This window comes from Hyperolius riggenbachi, chromosome 9 (genome assembly GCF_040937935.1).
Source record: "Hyperolius riggenbachi isolate aHypRig1 chromosome 9, aHypRig1.pri, whole genome shotgun sequence".
Lineage (NCBI taxonomy): Eukaryota > Metazoa > Chordata > Amphibia > Anura > Hyperoliidae > Hyperolius > Hyperolius riggenbachi.
Window position 1 is genome coordinate 149909594 of NC_090654.1, and position 24914 is coordinate 149934507.

Genomic DNA, 24914 nt, shown 5'->3' on the forward strand with positions numbered 1-24914 from the left:
TAATACTGATGTAATGGTTTTTGAAATATAATTGAAATATATTACAGGTAGTCCCCGCAATACGAACGCCCGACTTATGAACGACCCACCGATACGAACGCCCGCCAACCCGCCGCGATGACGTCACGCAGCCCAGGGACTACCTCTTGCACCAACTTTCCTAATGCATAGTATGCGCAGCGGAAGGTGCAACAAGTCTCACCTGCTTCCAGGGCGGCCAATCAGCGGCGTCCTCTCACCCCTCAATGTTCCTCCTGGCGGCTTCAATAGCGTCGCGTAATGATGCAATCAGAAGGAGCCGCGGGGTCTCCTTCTGACTGCGTCATTACACAACGCTAGTGAAGCCAACGGGAGGAACATTGAAGGGTGAGAGGACGCCGCTGATTGGCCCGGAGCCGCCCTGGAAGCAGGTGAGACTTGTTGCGCCTTCCGCTGCGCATACTCTGCATTAGGGGGCACAGAGACACAGAGGAGGGGGGCACAAAAGACACAGGGGGCATGAAAGACACAGGGGGGCACGAGAGACACAGAGGGGGACACTGGAAGCACAGGGGACAGAAATAGTGCAGCGTCCCGACTTAAGGACAGATTCAGGTTAAGAATATGCCTACAGTCCCTATCTCGTTCGTTAACCGGGGACTACCTGTATGCCATTTAGCAGCGCCAGTACACACATATATACTGTATACACATATTTATGTTTGTAAGCACTTGTATTGACCTGAAGAAGTGGGCTGAGACCTGCGTTGTCCTTTTACTAGTGATGAATAAATAATTTCATCTTTTTACTTTAACCCTGTGGTTTGGGTTCTTCCATCTGGAATGGTAAAGACACCCTCCCTGCACCATATATTTTTTTTATTTCATTACATTACCTATTTTTGGGTTTACCCCCAGTAATATTAAAGATTTAGATCTTGTGGCTTAGTTAGTATTCAGTTGAGTACTTTTTCTTTATGAAGTAATTCATATACAATGTTTAATCTTCTGCTACTGCTTCAACTGTATTGTATCATTATTTCAATATTTAAGTCTACACTCGTACACTGTAGCAGATGCCAGTCAATGTCAGTCACTCATATAAACTTAGCCTAAAGTGTAACTGCAGTCGAAAAAAATGTTCTCTTTGGAAGTTTAAGAATATGGGATATGTGTATGTTTTTTAATGTTTTCTGTATCCCTGTTTGCGGATAATTTCCTTCTGTACTCCATCTCTCCTGAAAGCATTGTAATCATAACTGAATATTCTGAACAGACGTATGAAAAAATAAATTGAACAGGTTACCTTCTGAAATTTTCTGAAGTCTAGACAGCATCTTTGCTAATTTCTGTTGCCTTTCAGCCAGCTCTCCTCGACCACTGAAATCCACACGAAAGAGAGCCATGACAGAATCAATAATCTAAACAGAGAAGAAAACAATATGGCAGTCATGCGTCTCTCCATAAAAAAAAAAAAAAAAAAGTAATAGCAGCCCTGATGCTGAGTACTCCAAACCCCCCACCCCCACCCAGGCTGCTGCCTGTGAAATTAGAATTCATCCATAGCAGTAAGAAAAATGTAAAACTAACTGAGCACCAAGAAATATGATGGGGGGGAGGGGGGTTGAATGGAATGTGCCGTAGAGGGGGGCACAAGGGTTGGGGTGAGCCTCACTACTTATCTGCTGGGTACTGCCCCATGGCCCATATGGGATGCGCCATCTTCTCTACAGACCAGAGCAAAGCATCTGATCTTTTATGCTCACTCTGGGCCAGAGGCAGAGAAGTCAGGCAACTTTCATTGCTTCTAAGGTAATGAAGATGGCATCCTCCTTCATCAACAACAATAGTAGCTAGTTGCAGTAACTATTTTACTAGTGCTAGCGACCAGCCTCGGTATGCGTAAGTGACCCAGTGTGACTCTGCCCTTAGAACTAAGGTTTTTATTTATATCCCTGTGTTCACATCAAAGGGTCTTTTCGCATGAGACATAGCTACTGCTACAAGCAACAGCTACTAAAATAAGCAGCAAGTACTAATGTTACTAAGAACAAGAGCAGGAGCAACTATTTCTGTTGATGTCAACAGTTCGTAGGAACAGCAGTAGGTAAAATGTGTTAGTTGTAACAAGTAGCAGAAACTAAAGGCAGCCATTAACAATACAATTCCCTGGACAAATGATCATATGATTTGAGCATAATAATCAATTGGGAATTAACTTTCTTGCCCACTAACATCAGTTTGATGTAATCGATCCAAAAATGGATCAATTCCATTAATCTGATCAAATTGGTAAGCAGTTTTTCTTCTGTTAATAGGCCCAAATAGTGATTTTTAATCGATCATTATGATCAAATCAGACAATCATTTGTCTGAGGAATTGTTAATGGCCGCTTTTAGGCCTTATTCAAACTATATGCACTGCACACTAATGCAAAGTGTTTGCACATACCAATGAACTTCCCGCACAACTGCTTGGGCATGTTTATGTTATTATTTACATAGCACTGACATCTAACACAGCACTGTTCAGAGTATATTGTCTTGTCACTTAGTCACAAGTGTAACTGTCGGGCATAAAATCAAAAATCAATTATTTATTTTTATCTGGTAAACAAGTAATACGGATCCTAACCAGGCAATCCAAAAGTTAAAATCTCTATTACTTTTCTTGTTTATAAATGATCATTCCTCACTTTACCTGACACTTATTTGGTACGTTGCCGCACAAAGGAAGTTGCAGGGCATGCTGGATTGTCTTTTTTTGCTTCTTTATTTCCCCTCAGACTTAAAGGGAACCAGAGAGGATGAGGTATACATACCTGGGGCTTCCTCCAGCCCCATACGCACGGATCGCTCCCACGCCGCCGTCCACTGCTGCCTGGAACCGCCGCCACCGGGTCCCGTCATTGCCGCGAGTCGGCCAGTCGGCGGGCGGACGCGGCCAATTCTCCGCATCACAGGGTGCTCTCTCCATACAAGTACGCATGTGGCTGCTTACTGCGCAGCCGCATGAGTACTTGTATGGAGGGAGCCCCAGTGATGCGGACAATTGGTCGCGTCCGCCGGAAGTGACGGGCCCGGTACCGGCGGATCCAGGCAGCAGTGGACGGCGGCGTGGGAGCGATTCAGGCTTATGGGGCTGGAAGAAGCCCCAGGTATGTATAAAATCTTTTAATTTTTTCTCCCCCCATTCCTCTCTGGTTCCCTTTAACTAATGTACAGAAGCAAAAAAGGCAACATACCAAATAAGAGTCAGGTAAACTGAGGAATGATCATTTATAAACAAGAAAAGTAATAGAGATTTTAACTTTTGGATTGCCTGGTTAGCATCCGTATTACTTATTTACCAGATAAAAATAAAGAATTGATTTTATGCCTGACAGTTACACTTTAACTGTGCCTCAGAGGGGTTCACAATCTAATTCCTACCATAGTCATATGTCTATGTATGTATCATAATCTAGGGCCAATTTAGAGGAAAGCCAATTAGCTTAAATCTATGTATGTTTTTTTGGGATGTAGGAGGAAACCAGAGTGCCCACAGACAACCCATGCAGATATGGGGAGAACATATAGCCTCTGTGCAGATAGTGCCCTGGCTGAAATTTGAACAAGGGATCCAGCAGTGCAAATGCATACCTAAGCATTGTAATTGATTCATTATTTGAATGTGCTGTCCACAGTATTTTTCATGTAAAAATACATAATTGTTCAGACTATAAAATAAGGTGTGCAGCATGTATTGCATTACAAGTATGTAATAGCATGCAGGTTATGTAAAAGCACAACGTGTGATTGAGCCCTAAGTCTTTCTTTTGATAGGGTCTGAACTCCTAACCATGTGATTCCAAAAATGTTTTTTTCCTGTACTTGGAATTAACTTCAGTACCAAAAGGCTAGGTGCCATAGGAAGTCTCGAGGCAAAGGTGATTGGCTAGGGGGCGCAGTCACTTGCCACACATGGCAGGAGGAAAAGGGATAGAAGAAGACCCTCTAGTGGTTTAAAATGCGGTTACAAATATTTATTTTGCTTAATTCTGATTTTAAATATTATGCATTAAAGAGCAACTATCAAAGAAACTGTTCTTCTGTAAACCCCACATACTTATAGAGCTTTTACCCAGCAACAATAGAAAGCTTTCCAGAGGTCTCTCATCACAGCCTGTGTGAAAAAAAATGTCTTGTTTACCAGCTGTTTGTAACAATTTGTGTCGGCATCAGGCTAGAGGCCTGTAGCCAGGTTACACTTCTCTGTCACTATTCGCAGAGGAATGATTTACTGTTTGTTTCTGCACTGCCTGCTTTCTCACAGATCATATAAGAACAGATGAGGAATTTTTAAATACAGAGAAGGATCTGTCTGGCTGTAAACTGTTTACTTTACACTGCAAGGCATAGAGAGAGACAGAAGATCAGGCACACAGAGCTACAGCTCATGATTATTTATACACATTTGAAGCTATATCTGCTTTCTATCATTGTGAACAGATTCCAGTCACAGTATTACAGCCAGTGAAGATTGTTTTTGTATGCTGGATGTGCTGGACACAGTCTTCCATAGTAATGCCCACAGTGAAAACTGTTCTCTGTAAATGTCATATTTTCTTCACATTAAACATGAAAAGATGAAAAAAGACTTTTTATTGCTATTTGCTAGTAATTACTGGAAATATATGTGGCATTTAGAATTTTCACTGGGATAGTTGTACTTTAACCACTTGCGGACCGCCCACAGCCGATGGGCGGCGGCAAAATGGCCCGCAGAATGACTGCAATACGCACATCGGCGGCGGCTCGTTCTGCTCTGTCCTGCCGGGGATTGCGCGCTCGTTGCACACGCATCCGCCGGCAATAGGCTCCGCCCACCCGCGATGTCAACCCGCCGGCCGTACGGAAGTGCCGGCGGGTTGTTAACCCCCGATCTGCCGCAATACAAGCGTATAATACGCTTTGTATTGTATACAAAGCGTATTATACAGGCTACCTCCTGCCCTGGTGGTCCCAGTGATCGAGGGACCACCAGGGCAGGCTAAAGCCCTCCCTGTGTGCACCCAATCACACTGATTTGCCCCCCCTGCCCTCTGATTGCCCACAGCACTCCTCAGACCCCCCCATGCCCACCCCCCAGACCCCTGTTTGCACCCAATTACCCCCCTAATCACCCATCAATCACTCCCTGTCACTATCTGTCAACGCTATTTTTTTAGGTTAGGTCCTAACACCCCCACACCCTCAGATCCTCCCCAGACACCCCCCTGTGTATTGTATACATCTATTCTTCCCTGTAATCACTCACTGATCACCTGTCAATCACCCATCAATCACCCCCTGTCACTAACACCCATCAGATCAGACCCTAACCTGTCCCTTGCGGGCACCTGATCACCCCCCCACACCCTCAGATCGCCCGCACACCCGCCCTCAGATCGCCTCCGAAGTGCATTGTTTACATCTGTTCTTCCCTCTAATCACCCATCAATCACTCCCTGTCACTATCTGTCAACGCTATTTTTTAGGTTGGGTCCTAAACTGCCCCCTGGGGGCTCCTGATCACCCCCCCCCCACACCCTCAGATCCTCCCCAGACCCCCCCCCCCCCCTCCCGTGTACTGTATACATCTACTCTACCACATACAGGCCACCACACCAGCATCCGTTGTGAGTGACCTGTGACTGTCTGTCACCTCACCTGCCCGAGCCTATTGATTGATTGCGTCTGACCGTGTGTGACCGTTATTAATTGTCACCGATTGTCTGCCGCACGACTTACTTGTAGCATAGTACGCTAGGTGTTTCTTAGTTACCTGCGTGTGTGCATACTTCTAGTGTCTACTACTATACTACCAGTCTACTAGCCTAGTACCCGTTCACTAAATTTTTTTTAAATTTTACTGTGTGATTTTATTCTCATCTGTAGTGTGTGTAATAAATAAGAGTTACAACACATACAGGCCACCACACCAGCATCCGTTGTGAGTGACCTGTGACTGTCTGTCACCTCACCTGCCCGAGCCTATTGATTGATTGCGTCTGACCGTGTGTGACCGTTATTAATTGTCACCGATTGTCTGCCGCACGACTTACTTGTAGCGTAGTACGCTAGGTGTTTCTTAGTTACCTGCGTGCGTGCGTGCATACTTCTAGTGTCTACTACTATACTACTAGTCTACTAGTCTAGTACCCCTACTAGTCTAGTACCCGTTCACTACATTTTTTTTCAATTTTACTGTGTGATTTTATTCTCATCTGTAGTGTGTGTAATAAATAAGAGTTACAACACATACAGGCCACCACACCAGCATCCGTTGTGAGTGACCTGTGACTGTCTGTCACCTCACCTGCCCGAGCCTATTGATTGATTGCGTCTGACCGTGTGTGACCGTTATTAATTGTCACCGATTGTCTGCCGCACGACTTACTTGTAGCATAGTACGCTAGGTGTTTCTTAGTTACCTGCGTGTGTGCATACTTCTAGTGTCTACTACTATACTACTAGTCTACTAGCCTAGTACTCGTTCACTAAATTTTTTTTCAATTTTACTGTGTGATTTTATTCTCATCTGTAGTGTGTGTAATAAATAAGAGTTACAACACATACAGGCCACCACACCGGCATCCGTTGTGAGTGACCTGTGACTGTCTGTCACCTCACCTGCCCGAGCCTATTGATTGATTGCGTCTGACCGTGTGTGACCGTTATTAATTGTCACCGATTGTCTGCCGCACGACTTACTTGTAGCGTAGTACGCTCGGTGTTTCTTAGTTACCTGCGTGCGTGCATACTACTAGTGTCTACTACTGTACTACTAGTCACCACCAAGTCACCACCAACACAGACTTTATTAAAGTTTACACCCTTTCCCACCCTCTTCTACCCCCTTTTTTTTACTGTATTTGTATAGTGCACTATGACTGGCAGAGGTAGAGGTAGAGGGCGAGGCACCACCAGGAGAAGAAGCACCATTGCAGGAGCCACTGCCAGCAGCAGCAGGTCTGGGACTGGTGCGCCGCCAGCCACTGACCACAGGGAGTAGGGAGCAGAGGCGCAACAGCAGCGTGTTGCGCCCATCTTTGAGACGGGTCGTCGCCCACGGCCCATTGGGGAGAGTTAGGTGCAGGCTGCGGTGGAAATGATGGTGGGGCAGGAAGCCACCTTTTCCAGCCAGGCCTCCAGCAGCAGCGAGACTAGTGCCACCAGCACTCCTGTCCGCAGCAGGCCTCCACCAGCGCTTGAGGCCATGGTCACGGTGACCCCATCGACCAGCCTGTCCTCAAAGAGCACGCTCTTCTCCCCTGAGACTGTGACCATGTACAGGGATGTTTTGGAGAAGTATGAGTTGGAGATGATGGGGCCATGCAAGGAGGAGGAGGAGTTACAGGTGCAGAAGTTTGTTGAGTCGGGCTCACAGGATTTGTTTGGGGTTGATGATGATGACTTGATAGATCCTTCATATGTGCGACCAGTACCACCAGCACAGTTGGTTGAAGGAAGCTCATCATCGGAGGAGGAGGCGTCTCTGGCGCAGAGGCGCGGCAGCAGCAAGGCGGCCAGCACAGGGCGTGGAAGGCAGGAGCCACAGCCTACTGCTTCAGTCGCTACCACCACTCGCAGCAAACCTCTAACTACAACCAAAAAGGCACAATCCTCCAAGGGCACCCAAAAACCCCAGCCCTCAAGCGCAAAGAGCAGGTTGAAGTCCCCAGTCTGGCGGTACTTCACCAAGTGCCCAGTGGACCCGACCCGTGCAATTTGCAACAGTTGCAATCTCAGTCTCAGCAGAGGTCGCGATATCCACAAATTGAGTACCTCGTGCCTGCAGACCCACTTACAGAGCAGACGTTTTGAGGACTTTAATGAGTTGGAGAAGCTTATGCAAAGTGGTGCAGGCAGTGGTCAGAGCCAGACAGCGACTGCACAGATTTCAGCAGCAGCAGCAGCCGACCCTCCTGCCCATCGAGCAGTAGAGATGTCGCGAACTTCCGATTTTCGGTTCGCGAGCCGGGTTTGCGAACTTCCGCAGAAGGTTCGGTTCGCGGAAAAATTCGCGAACCGCAATAGACTTCAATGGGGAGGCGAACTTTGAAAATTAGAAAAAATTATGCTGGCCACAAAAGTGATGGAAAAGATGTTTCAAGGGGTCTAACACCTGGAGGGGGGCATGGCGGAGTGGGATACATGCCAAAAGTCCCGGTGAAAAATCTGGATGTGACGCAAAGCAGCGTTATAAGGGCAGAAATCACATTGAATGCTAAAATTGCAGGCCTAACGTGCTTTCAAACATCTTGCATGTGTATACATCAAACAGGGAGTGTAATTAGAGTACTGCTTCACACTGACACACCAAACTCACTGTGTAACGCACCGCAAACAGCTGTTTGTGTAGTGACGGCCATGCTGGACTACTGCGCAACATGGCGTGATTGCTCTTCCTCACTCAGTGATGTCAGGTAATGTGTGACTTCCTTCTCAACTTTCCATGGCATTGTTAAAAAGCTTACGTTTTGTTTTTAATTTACATTTTCTACTTGCTGTGTACTTGTTCAGTACCGCTACAATGAGAATCCTGTGGAGGCGGGCAAGTCTGCCATTGTGACCCCGGGTAATGGCCGGGGAATGAGAGGTTTGAATCCGGTGTGGAGCCTGAGCAACGGCTACCACTACACATCCAAGGAGGGCAGCGGGCAGGCATGCACGCCCGCCCGCCCCGAGGTAGTGACCAAAAATAACAATACAGTAGGAGGACTTTCGAGGACCTGCTGTGTATTTGAAATGAATGTACTTTAAATCCTTTAACGAGAACCAGTTATGGCGGGCAAAGATGACACCACATTCCTTTCACGAGAATCATATGGAGGCGGGCAAGTCTGTCATTTGTGACCCCGGGTAATGGCCAGGGAATGAGGGATGGAATCCGGTGTGGAGCCTGAGAAACGGCTACCACTACACATCCAAGGAGGGCAGCAGGTAGGCATGCACGCCCGCCCCGAGGTAGTGACCAAAAATAACAATACAGGAGGCGGACTTTCGAGGCCCTGCTGTGTATTTGAAATGAATGTACTTTAAATCCTTTAACAAGAACCAGTTATGGTGGGCAAAGATGACACCACATTCCTTTCACGAGAATCATATGGAGGCGGGCAAGTCTGTCATTTGTGACCCCGGGTAATGGCCGGGGAATGAGGGATGGAATCCGGTGTGGAGCCTGAGAAACGGCTACCACTACACATCCAAGGAGGGCAGCAGGTAGGCATGCACGCCCGCCCCGAGGTAGTGACCAAAAATAACAATACAGGAGGCGGACTTTCGAGGCCCTGCTGTGTATTTGAAATGAATTAACTTTAAATCCTTTAACGGGAATCCGTTATGGAGGGCAAGTCTGCCATTGTCACCGCGGGGAATGAAGGTTGGATTGCGGCCCGAAGTGGGAGCCTGCTGAGACCCATGCTGTAGCTGCCCTGACCGTGCTTTTCAGATGGACCCTTGAGTCAGCGGAAGACAAACCAAGTCAAAAGCATTTGCCAAGAATGTTTTACGGAGGGCAAGTTTTTTTGCCCTTTTTTTAATTTTTTTGAAAATGATAGATGGTTGTATTTTTAAATTGTTTGAAAGTTTAGATGGTTGTATTTTTAAATTGTTTGAAAGTTTAGATGGTTGTATTTTTAAATTGTTTGAAAGTTTAGATGGTTGTATTTTTAAATTGTTTAAAAGTGTATCCATTCTTCCTCCCCCCAGCCACGAACAATACCATGGGAACGTGGAGCAGCAGAAGCCCCCTGTAACGGCTGCCACGGTTGTTCTCCGCTGCTTGTCTTTTGAGGGGTGCTTCTTTTCCTCAGGTGTTCTTGCCATAGCTGTTTGTGCCTTCTCTCCAGGTGCCTTCGTAAAGCACTTGTCCCTACGTGACAGTTGGCCTTTCCACGGCTCAATTTTTGCTGGCAGAGACAACAGATGGCTTTGCTCCGATCTGAGACACACACGTGAAAAAATGTCCAAACCGCTGAGCCCCCCTGGGGTGATGGCGCTACAGTGGCATCAGCAGCAGCTGACGTTGAAGGGCATGTGTGCTCCCTGGCCATAGCTGGCGATACATGGCACCGGACACTGCCCCCAGCTGTTTCTGAGGACGAGCTCCCTCTGCTTCTATCATGGAGTCGTCTCCTCCTACTCCTCTCTGACTCCTCCTCTGAACTGTCCCCCTGGTCATCTCCTCTACCGGGAACATATGTGGTATCCGTATAATCGTCATCATAATCCTCCTGGCCAGCTGCGCTTTCCTCAGACACCTCCTCAAGTGCACCAACTTCAGGTGGTCCACCATCATCCCCATCCACACACGTTACGTCCATACTATCGCCACCTAACTCAGACGTATGAGGTGGTGTACCTGCGCCTTCTTGTTGTTGTTGCAGTAGTGGCTGGGAATCAGTGATTTCACCACCACCACCAAATAACTCCTGCGAAGTGTCAAATGCAGCGGATGTGGTGCTTGTTGTAGCGCTGGTGGCTGCGGGAGATGAGGTGTTCTGTGTTAAATACTCAATCACCTCCTCACGATTTTGGGAAGTGATGGCACGTGCCTTCTTCTGAGCACTGTATTTTGGGGCAGGTCCGCATGAAATCACAGCAACACCAACTCGCACAGCCACAGACCTGCCGGTACCTGGTGGCCTTCCTCTGGGTCTGCCTCTACCTCTTCCTCTACCTGGTTTGTCCATTTTGTCCATCTCGGGGGTATGCTAGCTATATGCAGTGAGGTGGGTTCTCACTCAACACAACAGGTAGTTAGATGCAGTGAGGTGGCCAGGTGGGTTCACACTCAACACAACAGGTAGTTAGATGCAGTGAGCTGGGTTCACTCAACAGTAAAGGTACTTAAGATGCAGTGAGGTGGGTTCTCACTCAACACAACAGGTAGTTAGATGCAGTGAGGTGGCCAGGTGGGTTCACACTCAACACAACAGGTAGTTAGATGCAGTGAGCTGGGTTCACTCAACAGTAAAGGTACTTAAGATGCAGTGAGGTGGGTTCTCACTCAACACAACAGGTAGTTAGATGCAGTGAGGTGGCCAGGTGGGTTCACACTCAACACAACAGGTAATTAGATGCAGTGAGCTGGGTTCACTCAACACAAGGCTAGGTATATGCAGTGATGAGGTGGGTTAAGTAAACACAACAGGTACTGGGTAGTTAGATGCAGTGAGCTGGGTTCACTCAACAGTAAAGGTACTTAAGATGCAGTGAGGTGGGTTCTCACTCAACACAACAGGTAGTTAGATGCAGTGAGGTGGCCAGGTGGGTTCACACTCAACACAACAGGTAGTTAGATGCAGTGAGCTGGGTTCACTCAACAGTAAAGGTACTTAAGATGCAGTGAGGTGGGTTCTCACTCAACACAACAGGTAGTTAGATGCAGTGAGGTGGCCAGGTGGGTTCACACTCAACACAACAGGTAGTTAGATGCAGTGAGCTGGGTTCACTCAACACAACGCTAGGTATATGCAGTGATGATGTGGGTTAAGTAAACACAACAGGTACTGGGTAGTTAGATGCAGTGAGCTGGGTTCACTGAACAGTATACAGTGAAGGTACTTAAGATGCAGTGAGGTGGGTTCTCATTCAACACAACAGGTAGTTAGACTTAGATGCAGTGAGCTGGGTTCACTCAACACAACGCTAGGTATATGCAGTGATGAGGTGGGTTAAGTAAACACAACAGGTACTGGGTAGTTAGATGCAGTGAGCTGGGTTCACTCAACACAAAGCTAGGTATATGCAGTGATGAGGTGGGTTAAGTAAACACAACAGGTACTGGGGTATATGCAGTACTGGGTGTGATGTATGGTATTTATTATTCTTGTTAAATGTATTTTTTTCCTGATGTAATCTGTATATTGTCTTGTTGGTTTTAGCTTGCTGAAGTTTCTATTGTTCTGTCTGCTAGCAGACTAGTCCTTATCTTCTCTGTTTACCAAATAGACAATGATCTGACTGCTTTCTGCTGGACCACACAGCTCTTGGAGGAGGGAATTGACTGTATCTACTGAATGGTCTGGGAGCAAGGCGTCTCCAGGTAGATAGGATCCTGGATCTGCCATATAAGGTCAGGGACTTGAGGCTTTTTGGTGTGAGTCAGTGAAGGGGACAGCAAGCTATGGCGTTTCTCCAATTCCCTGGATCCAATAGTCACAGCAGTGAATAAATCCAACTGCCTGTTATGGAATAATGGATTAATTGCCTGGACTTTACCTTTGGACTTCTTGGACTGTTTTTGGAGTTCTCTATCTGTGGACACTACAGATGATGGTAGCTCTGCTTATGCTGCTGCTATTTAAGTGTTGTGTTGCTGAAATAGTAGTGTTGGTGGAATAATAAACACCTGGATCCTTTCCATAATAGCCTTTGCCAGTGTCCTATGTTATATATCATCACACTGGGTAGTACAATGTGCAGCTCCCTGTCACACACACAGGCAGTCAGTCACTAAATGTGCTGGGCTGCTGGCAGTGGCACACACACTATCAATTAGCAAGGCTGTGCATGCAACAAAAGTGTCAGGAAAAAAAATGTACAGGTTGAGCTCTGAAAAGAGCTGTTGCTGGGTGCTTTAAAAGCAATATTAATCAGTCAGGAACAAGCAAAGCAGCCTAGAACCTAACTAATCTGTCCCTAAGAGAAAAAGTCTGCAGCAGCTGTCCCTTTCCTCTCTCACGAGTGACTGTAATGGCCGCCGGAGGCTGCCTCATATAAGGGGGGGTGGGGCTCCAGGGCTTACTGTAGCCTGAATGGCTACAATGTGCCTGCTGACTGTGATGCAGAGGGTCAAAGTTGACCCTCATAGTGCATTATGGGGCGAATCGAACTTCCGGAAAAGTTCGCCTGGCGCAGGCGAACGCGAACCCCCAATGTTCGCCTGGAACCGTTCGCCGGCGAACCGTTCGGTACACCTCTATCCAGCAGCAGCAGCAGGAGCACAGCAGCAACTCACTCCCCCCCCCCCCCGGGCAGCCAGTCCTCAGTGGCCTCATCAGCTCCCTCCACAGTGGCCTCCTCATCCTCCCGTGCAGGCAAATGCCGCCAGACCCTGCTCAGCGAAGCATTCCCCGGTGTGACCAAGGTGCTGCCTCCCGCCCACAGGCGCATCCGGTTGCTGAACGGGTTGCTTGCCCGGGCCATGTGCTCCCAGCTCCTGCCATATTCCTTTGTGCAGGAGGGGAGTGACATCAGAGCGCTGCTGCAGGTTGGGATCCCAGGGTGGCAAGTCCCCAGCCGCCACTATTTTTCCCGCAGGGCGATCCCAGCACTGCACCGCTCTGCCATGGAGAACGTGGGCCGCACGCTGGATCACGCTGTCAGTGCGCGGATCCACATAACCATGGATTCCAGGAGCAGCCGGTTTGGGACAGAGCGCTATCTGTCCTTTACGGCCCACTGGGTCAGCCTGGTGGAAAGCCCGAGCGAGGAAGCAGCAGGTCCATCCTCGGGCACAGCAGCACCAGTTGCCCACTACGTGGTGCCACCGCGCGGGGTCAGGGGAGAAGCAGCAGCTCCCACCGCCGAGAGGACGTGGCTGACCCCCAGAGGCCTCACTGTGGGATTGGTGGTGTCCGACAATGCCGCCAACCTGCTGTCTGCCATCAGCAGTGGAGACTTGCTCCATGTCCCTTGCTTGGCCCACGTCCTGAACCTGGTGGTGCAAAAGTTCATGCGCACCTACCTGGGGATGGAGGAGCTGTTAGAAGCGGCGCGGAAAATTGTGCGCACTTTCCGCCGCTCAGCAGCTCCCGCAGCAAAACTGGCAGACATCCAGCAGCAGGAGAGCCTGCCACGACACCGCCTTATCATAGATGTGCCAACTCGCTGGAACTCCACCCTGGCGATGTTGGAGTGGCTGGTTGAGCAGAGGAGGGCTGTCAACCGGTACATCTATGATGCCACTGTCGCCGGCACCGGCAGCAGAAGCAGCACCACACTCCAGCTCCTCACCAACGCGCAATGGGGGCAGATGCAGCAGGTCTGCTTGGTGTTGGCTCCCTTCCTGCAGGGAACCAACCTGGTGAGTGAACAACGGGCATCCCTCTGCCAGTGGGTGCCCTTTGTTTGTCTGCTGGACAGGGCACTTGGCGATTTGGTGGATTTGGGAGAGGAGGCCCTGAAGCAGCTGGAACAGCAGCCGCCTGTGCAGTCCACTGCTCCGCAGGTATTTGAGTCCCTGGACGAGGAGGAGGATTTGGAGGTGCTGGACGTTGCTGCTGGGGGGGAACATCGGAGCGCAGCAGCAGTGGTGCGAGGGTGGAGAGAGGAGGAAGAGTCTCAGGGGCAAGAGGAGGAGGACGCTGACCCTGATGTCTCTGTTAGACGGTCCACCCTGTTCCCCATGGCAACGCACATGCTGCGCTGCCTGCGCACAGACCCCAGGGTCAAGCGAATGCAAGCGAGGGAGGACGCCTGCATCAGCATGATCCTGGACCCACGGCTGAGGGGGAGGTGGGATCAGTTTCTGCCTGCCAGAGACCGTGAGCAGCGAGCAAGGTAGTTGCAGGAGATCCTTGTTCGGCGACTGGAGGAAGCCTTCCCCCCGCCTTCCACTCCCTCTGTCCCTGTCCAGCAGCCAGCAGCAGGTGCCTGCGGCCAGCAGCAGCATCAGGCGCCCAGGAGACCTTCTGTCATTGACGCAGGCGTTCTACATGAAGGTACAGCAGCCGAGAGAGGAGGTGCGGGCAGCAGCCACCTTCGGTGAGAGTCACAGCCAGCGCATGATCCGGATGGTGGCTGACTACATGGGGTCCTTCAGTGGGCTTGACACCGGCAGCGAAGAGCCTGTGGACCCCATGGAGTACTGGGTGGAGCGCTTGCACATCTGGAGGGAGCTTGCACAGTACGCCCTGGAGGTATTGTCTTGCCCCCCTTCCAGCGTGCTGTCTGAGAGGTGCTTCAGTGCGGCCGGTGGCGTGGTCACCGAGAAGCGCTCTCGTCTGTCCACAGAGGGCATGGACAGACTGACATTTTTGAAGATTAACCAGGCCTGGATAGAAGGCACGTTCCTGGCACCTGTTGTCGGCGAAAGGAGGACATGAGGTGCCTGCCTGGAAATTACAATACATTGCCTGCTGCCTGCCATACGTGACGACTCCTCCTCCTCCTGCTGGCCTGCTGCATTGATTTACCTATGAATTTATTTATGTATGTATTTATTTATTGTATTTCTACCGGACTCCTGCTGCTGCTGGCCTGCTGCATTGATTTACCTATGAATTTATTTATGTATTTATTTTATTTATTGTATTTCTACCGGACTCCTGCTGCTGCTGCTGCTGGCCTGCTGCATTGATTTACCTATGAATTTATTTATGTATTTATTTATTTATTGTATTTCTACCGGACTCCTGCTGCTGCTAGCCTGCTGCATTGATTTACCTATGAATTTATTTATGTATTTATTTATTTATTGTATTTCTACTGGACTCCTGCTGCTGCTGGCCTGCTGCATTGATTTACCTATGAATTTATTTATGTATTTATTTATTTATTGTATTTCTACCGGACTCCTGCTGCTGCTGCTGCTGGCCTGCTGCATTGATTTACCTATGAATTTATTTATGTAATTATTTATTTATTGTATTTCTACCGGACTCCTCCTCCTCCTGCTGGCCTGCTGCATTGATTTACCTATGAATTTATTTATGTATTTATTTATTTATTGTATTTCTACCGGACTCCTCCTCCTCCTGTTGGCCTGCTGCATTGATTTAACTATGAATTTATTTATGTATTTATTGTATTTCTAAAGCGGCAACATATTACACTGCACTCATTTTCATCCTGCTGCTGTCAGTGGTCCCACCACCAGGGTCCTCACTATGCATTGCCTGCTGTCAGTGCCACACGTCACTCTCCAGTGCATTATTTACATCTGCGCTCCCCTCTAATCACCCGTCAATCACCCATCAATAACCCCCTGTCACTGCTACCCATCATATCAGACCCTCATCTGCCCATTTGCGGGCACCCAATCACCCGCCCACACCCTCGGATCGCCCTCAGACCCCCCCCCTCCCCCGATCACCTCCCCCAGTGCATTGCTTGCATCTATTCCCCCCTCTAATCACACCTTGAGACACCCATCAATCACCTCCTGTCACCCCCTAGCACACCTACCCATCAGATCAGGCCCTAATTTGCCCCGTGTGGGCTCCTGATCGCTCGGCCAAACCCTCAGATCCCCCTCAAACCCCCTTCCGATCACCTCCCCAGTGCATTGATTGCATCTATTCTCCCCTCTAATCACCCCCTGAGACACCCATCAATCACCTCCTGTCACCCCCTAGCACTCCTATCCATCAGATCAGGCCCTAATCTGCCCCCTGCGGGCTTCTGATCACCCAGCCAAACCCTCACCCGCCCCACCGCAGTGACAGAATTTTTTTTTCTGATCACTGCTGGTCTCTACGATTTAATTGTCGCTGAGACCAACCGTTATGCCACACAATACGCAACCGCCAATCCAAGAAGCTACCATGCCCAGCCTTTTCGGTGGAAACCACTCCAAGTTTCTGAACGTAACATTTTTTGGGGCCTTCTCCTTAACATGGGTCTAGTCAAAAAGAATGTATTGCGGTCTTATTGGTCTACGCCCCCAATACATCACATGCCCATGTTCTCTGCTGCCATGTCCAGGTCACGATTTGAGAACATCCTGTGCTTCCTGCACTGCAGTGCCAATACAACCTGTCATCTAAGAAGCCACCCTGCTTATGACCGGTTCCACAAAATTCGGCCCCTCATAGACCACCTGTCATCAAAATTTGCTGATGCTTATACCCCTGAACAGGCATTTTGAGGCATTTGGTTTCCAGAATACTCACGGTTTTGGGCCCCTAAAATGCCAGGGCAGTATAGGAACCCCACCAAGTGACCCCATTTTAGAAAGAAGACACCCCACTTTATTCTGTTAGGTGTATGATGAGTTCATAGAAGATTTTATTTTTTGTCACAAGTTAGTGGAAAATGACACTTTGTGAAAAAAAAATAAAATCAATTTCTGCTAACTTGAGCTCATAGAAGATTTTATTTTTTTGTCACACCATACACCTAACAGAATATCTTGGGGTGTCTTCTTTCTAAAATGGGGTCACTTGTGGGGTTCCTATACTGCCCTAGCATTTTAGGGGCCCTAAAGCGTGAGGAGTAGTCTAGAAACCAAATGCCTCAAAATGACCTGTGAATAGGACGTTGGGCCCCTTATGACAATTTTTTGATTTTTTTTTTACACACAATTGTCCATTTACAGAGATATTTCTCCCACCCAGCATGGGTATGTGTAAAAATACACCCCAAAACACATTATACTACTTCTCCTGAGTACGGCAATACCACATGTGTGACACTTTTTTGCAGCCTAGGTGCGCTAAGGGGCCCAACGTCCTATTCACAGGTCATTTTGAGGCATTTGGTTTCCAGACTACTCCTCACGGTTTAGGGCCCCTAAAATGCCAGGGCAGTATAGGAACCCCACAAGTGACCCCATTTTAGAAAGAAGACACCCCAAGGTATTCCGTTAGTTGTATGGTGAGTTCATAGAAGATTTTATTTTTTGTCACAAGTTAGTGGAAAATGACACTTTGTGAAAAAAACCAGTAAAAATCTATTTCCGCTAACTTGTGACAAAAAATAAAATCTTCTATGAACTCACCATACTCCTAATGGAATACCTTGGGGTGTCTTCTTTGTAAAATGGGGTCACTTGTCCGGTTCCAATACTGCCCTGGCATTTTAGGGGCCCTAAAGCGTGAGGAGTAGTCTAGAAACCAAATGCTTCAAAATGACCTGTGAAATCCTAAAGGTGCTCATTGGACTTTGGGCCCCTTAGCGCACCTAGGCTGCAAAAAAGTGTCACACATGTGGTATTGCCATACTCAGGAGAAGTCGTATAATGTGTTTTGGGGTGTATTTTTACACATACCCATGCTGGGTGGGAGAAATATCTCTGTAAATGGACAATTGTGTGTAAAAAAAATTAAAAAAAAATGTAATTTACAGAGATATTTCTTCCACCCAGCATGGGTATATGTAAAAATACACCACAAAAAACATTATACTACTTCTCCCGAGTACGGCGATACCACATGTGTGACACTTTTTTGCAGCTTAGGTGCGCTAAGGGGCCCAACGTCCTATGAGTACCTTTAGGATTTTACAGGCCATTTTGAGACATTTGATTTCAAGACTACTCCTCACGGTTTTGGGCCCCTAAAATGCCAGTGCAGTATAGGAACCCCACAAATGACTCAATTTTAGAAAGAAGACACCCTAAGGTATTCCGTTAGGAGTATGGTGAGCTCATAGAAGAATTTATTTTTTGTCACAAGTTAGAGGAAAATGACTCTTTGTGAAAAAAAACAGTAAAAATCTATTTCCGCTAACTTGTTACAAAAAATAAACTCTTCTATGAACTCACCATACTCCTAACAGAATACCTTGGGGTGTCTTCTTTCTAAAATGGGGTGATTTGTGGGGTTCCTATACTGCCCTGGCATTTTAGGGGCCCTAAAGCATGAGGAGTATTCTAGAAACCAAATGCCTTAAAATGACCTGTGAAATCCTAAAGGTACTCATAGGACGTTGGGCCCCTTAGCGCACCTAGGCTACAAAAAAGTGTTACACATGTGGTATCGCCGTACTCAGGAGAAGTAGTATAACGTGTTTTGGGGTGTATTTTTACACATGCCCATGCTGGGTGGGAGAAATCTCTCTGTAAATGGACAATTGTGTGTAAAAAAAATCTCATTTACAGAGATATTTCTCCCACCCAGCATGGGTATGTGTAAAAATACACCCCAAAACACATTATACTACTTCTCCTGAGTACGGCGATACCACATGTGTGACCCCTTTTTGCAGCCTAGGTGCGCTAAGGGGCCCAACGTCCTATGAGCACCTTTAGGCTTTTCAGGGGTGCTTACAATTTAGCACCCCCCAAAATGCCAGGACAGTAAACACACCCTACAAATGACCCCATTTTGGAAAGTAGACACCCCAAGGTATTCAGAGAGGGGCATGGTGAGTCCGTGGCAGATATCTTTTTTTTGTGACAAGTAAACAACTTGTGACAAAAAATAAAATCTTCAATGAACTCACCATGCCTCTTAGTGAATAGTTTGGGATGTCTTCTTTCCAAAATGGGGTCATTTGGGGGGTATTTATACTATCCTGGAATTTTAGCACCTCATGAAACCTGACAGGTGTTCAGAAAAGTCAGAGATGCTTCAAAATGGGAAAATTCACTTTTGGCACCATAGTTTGTAAACGCTATAACTTTTACCCAAACCAATAAATATACACTTATTGGATTTTTTTTTAGCAAAGACATGTAGCAGAATAAATTTGGACAAAAATGTATATAGAAATTTTACTTTATTTGAAAAATGTCAGCACAGAAAGTAAAAAAAAAATCCTTTTTTTGACAAAATTCATGTCTTTTTTGATGAATATAATAAAAACTAAAAATCACAGCAGCAATCAAATAGCACCAAAAGAAAGCTGTATTAGTACATAGACTTTAATTCCATTATCGTTAATACAGCAAAAAAAGCAGAAAAAAGTGTGACGCAAAAATATCATTAACATTAGAACATTATAGTTTTTGAAGTACTTATCATTTTAGAAGCTTGCAACGTTATAGTTTTTGTACTATTATTTTGTTTATATGTACAGATTTTACGTTATCAAATATATTATTGTTTCTATGTGTAAGGGCCCTTTTCCACCAGCACGTTTGCGCTGGCTGAATCGCAAAACCGCAAACCGCTAGCGATTTTACAATCACTACGGTTTGCTTTTTAACATAGGAATCGCGGTAGGTCATTTCCACTACCGCGATTCGCTTTTGTCGGGAACGCGAACGCGCGGCGGAGCGATAATTGCCGCGATTTTGCTATGCAGTGCATAGCATAGCAAAATCGCGGCCGCAAACGTCGGGGGAATCGCCGGTTTTGCGATTCAGCAATCGCTAGCGTTCAGCATGAACGCTAGCGATTGCAGGTGGAAAAGGGCCCTAAAAGGGTGTTTCTGCAGAGGGAGTGGTTAGGGTTAGGCAACACCAGGAGGAGTGGTTAGGGTTAGGCACCACTTGATCGGCGGTTAGTTTTAGGCAACACCAGTGGGGGTGGTTAGGGTTAGGCACCACCGGGGGGGGGGGGGTTGAGTTAGGCACCACCGTGGGGGTAATTAGGGTTAGGCACCACCAGGGGAGTGGTTAGTTTTAGGCACCACAGGGGAGGGTTCTGTGTGAGAGTAGGGTTGGGTTAAGCTGTATTGTTGAATTACGTAACAATTTTTAACGTTAATATCTTTTTGTTATTATTTCCCGTCTGTAATTACAATGGTATTCATCGATAGTTAACCAAGTTTGACAACGATGTTTATTGTTATCAGATTTTGTTATCCACCCGCGTCATTTCATTATCAAGCCAAGCCCTTTTTCCACTGCTCCTTTTTTTCATGCATGCGTTAAAATGTGTATTCATGTTAGTAAGATTGTGAGTTGGAGAAACCTTTTAACATTTTTGCTGAGAAACACTTGTTACTAATTACAGTTATGCTCTACACAGTAACCAAAACAAAATATAGAATCCCTGCAATCTTCATACATAATTGGTTGGGAAAGAATTTGGTGGAGGATATGGGGAAAATAGCGCTTTTTGCTGTGTTTCTATTACTGTATATGTGATTAATAGTATCAGTTGAAAAGGGTGCCTGAGCCATCTGTGTAAAAAGGGCACTGGCTATAAAAGGGCATTGGATATAACCAAGAATTTTTTCGGCTATAAAAGGGGGATGGATATAGCCGAGAATTTTTTTCGGCTATAAAATGTTGCCAGCTATAGCCAGATATTGGTTATATCAGTTCAAAATAACATACGTCTGACAATGATATGTAGATTGGGCACAACCATGGGGGATTAAGGTTAGGAAACACCAGGAGGGGTTAGGGTTAGTCATTACAAGGTGGGGAGGTTAGGCACCACCAAGGGGAGTCTTAGGGTTAGGCACCACCAGGGTTAGGCACCACCGGGGGGGGGAATCTTAGCATAAGGCACCACCAGGGGGGTCTGAGTTAGGCACCACTAGGGGGGTCTTAGGGTTAGGCACCACTAGGGGGGTCTTAGGGTTAGGCACCACCAGGTAGTTGTTAGGGTTAGGAAACACGAGGAGAGGGTTCTGTCCAATCCACCCCCCCTTCCCAGTTTGTCCACTTTCCCGTGTATAAGTAGCAAGTGTAGCAACATGTCTTACCTAATCCATGGCATCCGCAGGGATCACAGACCTCTTCCCTTCCACGCGGCTCCCACTAGTAACGGCTTGTGCTGATCGCATCATCAGCAGAATTGGTCACGAGAGGGAGCTGCACAGACGTGAAGAGGTCTGTGAACCCTGCAGGCACCATGGATTAGGTAAGACATGCCGCTAAACTTGCTACTTATACACGGGAGAAGCGGACAAACAGGGGAGAGAGCGGAGGCACAGGGGAGCGGGCACAACACTGGGGACAGAGTGGGCACACTGGGGACAGAGCAGACACACTGGGGACAGAGCAGACACACTAGGGACAGAAGCTGGGACAGAAGGGAACGCACTGAGGACAGAAGGGAACACAAGGGTTTTTTTCCCTGTAATTCTTATATTCCGGAGCGTTTTATATGCCGGCAAATACAGTAATCTGTTAAGCACAAGATGGTGATTTGAAATAATAAGGCCAATTATTAAAGTTATTAAATCTTGCACAGGGAGATCAGCTTCACACCAATTATCCTCTGATAGTAATAAGATGTATGTAAGATGAGCCCTAGATGATGGATGGTTGATTGACGGCGGTGGAAAATTCCCCTAGACACCATTTTACATAGTTACATAGTTTTTTGGGTTGAAAAAAGACATACGTCCATCGAGTTCAACCAGAAAACAAAGTACAACACCAGCCTGCTCCCTCACATATCCCTGTTGATCCAGAGGAAGGCGAAAAACCCTTACAAGGCATGGTCCAATTAGCCCCAAAAGGGAAGAAATTCCTTCCTGACTCCAGATGGCAATCAAATAAAATCCCTGGATCAACATCATTGGGCATTCCTAGTAATTGTAGCCATGGATGTCTTTCAACGCAAGGAAACCATCTAAGCCCCTTTTAAATGCAGGTATAGAATTTGTCATAACTACTTCCTGTGGCAATGCATTCCACATCTTATTCACTCTTACTGTAAAGAACCCTTTCCTCAATAAATGGCTAAAATGTTTTTCCTCCATGCGCAGATCATGTCCTCTGGTCCTTTATGAAGGCATAGGGACAAAAAGCTCATCTGCCAAGCTTTTATATTGCCCTGTGATGTATTTAAACATGACTAGACTAAATAAACCCAGTTTATCAAACCTTTCTTGGTAAAGGAGACCTTCCATCCCTCTAAATCAATTTTGTTGCCCGTTACTGCACTTGCTCTAAAACTGCAATATCTTTCCTGTAATGTGGTGCCCAGAACTGAATTCCATATTCCAGATGTGGCCTTACTAGAGAGTTAAACAGGGGCAATATTATGTTAGCATCTCGTTTTTATTTCCCTTGTAATGCATCCCAAAATTGTATTAGCTTTAGTTGCAGCGGCTAGGCATTGAATACAATTATTTAACTTATTGTCGATGAGTACTCCTAAGTACTTCTCCAATGTCCCCATCTGTATCCCGTTTATTTTGTATGGTGCAAGACCATTGGTACGTCCAAAATGCATGACTTTACATTTTTTGAACATTGAATTTCATCTGCCATTTATATGCCCATATAGCCATCCTATCCAGATCCTGTTGCAATATGTCACTATCTTCCTGAGAGTTGATGATTCTGCACAATTTTGTATCATCTGCAAAAATAGCAACATTGCTTTCTACTGCATCTACTAGATCATTAATAAATAAACTAAAGAGCACTGGACCCAGTACTGACCCCTGTGGGACCCCACTGCTAACAGTCACCCATTTTGAATATGATCCATTGACCAAAACTCTGTTTTTTGTCCATTAGCCAGTTCCCTATCCATGCACAGACTCTTCCCGGTCCTTGCATCCTCAACTTTTGCACCAGACTTTTGTGGGGAACAGTGTTGAAGGCCTTTGCAAAGTCCAAGTCACATCTACAGCTTTCCCAATGTCCACATTAGCATTCACTACCTCATAAAAGCTGAGCATGTAAGGCTAGTGACACACCAGGACGTTGCGTTTAGGGGACGTTATAGGGCACATAACGTGCCCCTAACGCAACGCCTGGTGCTCTCTGATGTGGACGTCAGAGTGAGCCGCGTTGTGCAGCTCACTCTGGCGTCCGTGATGCCGTGATGCGCACTCTTGGACGCATGCAGCATCACGTGGTCCCGCCGGCCAATCACCGCACAGAGTGGCCGCTCCAGGAAGTAAACACTGCACGTCACAACATGCAGTGAATATTAATTAGCCATGTGCCTGGCCGCTCTCCGCTCCTCCCCAACATGACTGCGCATGTGCAGACAGTCTAACGTGGCTTAAGCCGCTCTAACGCCGTAGCATGCTGCACTGTCTTAAGAACGTGCAGCGTTACATGTAACGCAACGTGGGCTGTGTGAACAGCCCACTTGTGTTACATTGCTGTGCGTTGGGGGAGCGTTACAGGCTGCACTAACGTGCGCCTGTAACGTCCCTGTGTGGAAGCAGCCTTAGTCAAACAGGACCTGTCTCATGCTGATGCTGAGAAATAAGATTATTTTCTACTATGTATAGCATCTCTTAGTTATCCTACAAATAGTTTGCATACAACTGATGTTAAGCTTACAGGTCTATAATTTCCTGGATCTGATTTTTTGCCCTTCTTAAATAATGGGAAAATGTAGGCTGTACACTGGAACTCTGCCAGTTGAAAGAAAGTCACAAAAGAGAAAATAAAGGGGTTTATCAATAACTGAACTTAATTCTCTTAGGACCCGAGGATGCATGCCATCCGGGCCAAGTGCCTTGTCTATTTTTAATTTATTTACACTTGCCTTCACTTCTTCCTGCATTAAGTATTTAATATTACAATTGTTAGATTGAGACTCTTCTGCGTCTGTAATTTGCAACAGTGATGTTTCCCTTGTGAAGACAGAAGCAAAGAAAGCATTTAATAACTCCGCCTTACCTTGGTCATCCACCATTGAGTTGCCACTTGCCACCCTCATCATTTAGGAGTCCAATACAGTCAACCTTTCTTTTTTGTGCTATTAAGGTATAAAATAAGGCTTCCGGCCATAGAAATCTTCTGAGATGCACCCACCAGCTGAAGCTCTTCAGAGAAACTACCTTTCCACAATTTAATTCTACTGGAGAAGCAGAGAACTCATAGAGAGTGGGGTAATATACTATATTTTTTCTGGTGAAAAATGTGATGCATTTTAAACATTTACAATACTGCCCATAATTATTCATATCCCTGGCAAATTTTGACTTAAAGTTACTTTTATTCAACCAGCAAGTCATTTTTTGACGGGAAATGACACGAGTGTCTCCCAAAAGATGAGACAAAGTACAAGAGGCATTATTGTGGGGGAAAAAAATCTCAGCTTTTATTTACATTTCAACAAAAAGTGTCAAGTCCAAAATTATTCATACCCTTCTCAATAATCAATAGAGAAGCCTTCATTGGCTATTACAGTTTCCTATAATTGCAGGCCAGCTTTTTGCATGTCTCCACAGGTATTTTTGCCCATTCATCTTTAGCAATGAGCTCCAAATCTTTCAGGTTGGAGGGTCTTTTTGCCATCACCCTAATCTTTAGCTCCATCCACAGATTCACAATTGCATTCAAGTCAGGACTCTGGCTGGGCCACTCCAAAATGTTAATGTTGTTGTCTGCTAACCATTTCTTCACCACTTTTGCTGTGTGTTTT

General features: G+C 46.6%; 1 protein-coding gene across 1 annotated transcript in view; it reads right to left on the bottom strand.

Annotated features, from left to right (window-relative positions):
- Nucleotides 1–24914, bottom strand: part of DMC1 (DNA meiotic recombinase 1) — a 561673-nt gene that overhangs the window by 213084 nt on the left and 323675 nt on the right. Inside the window, exon 4 of the mRNA XM_068254934.1 lies at nucleotides 1286–1400. Within this exon, the coding sequence (XP_068111035.1) occupies nucleotides 1286–1400 (115 nt within the window). The remainder of the gene's footprint in view (nucleotides 1–1285; nucleotides 1401–24914) is intronic.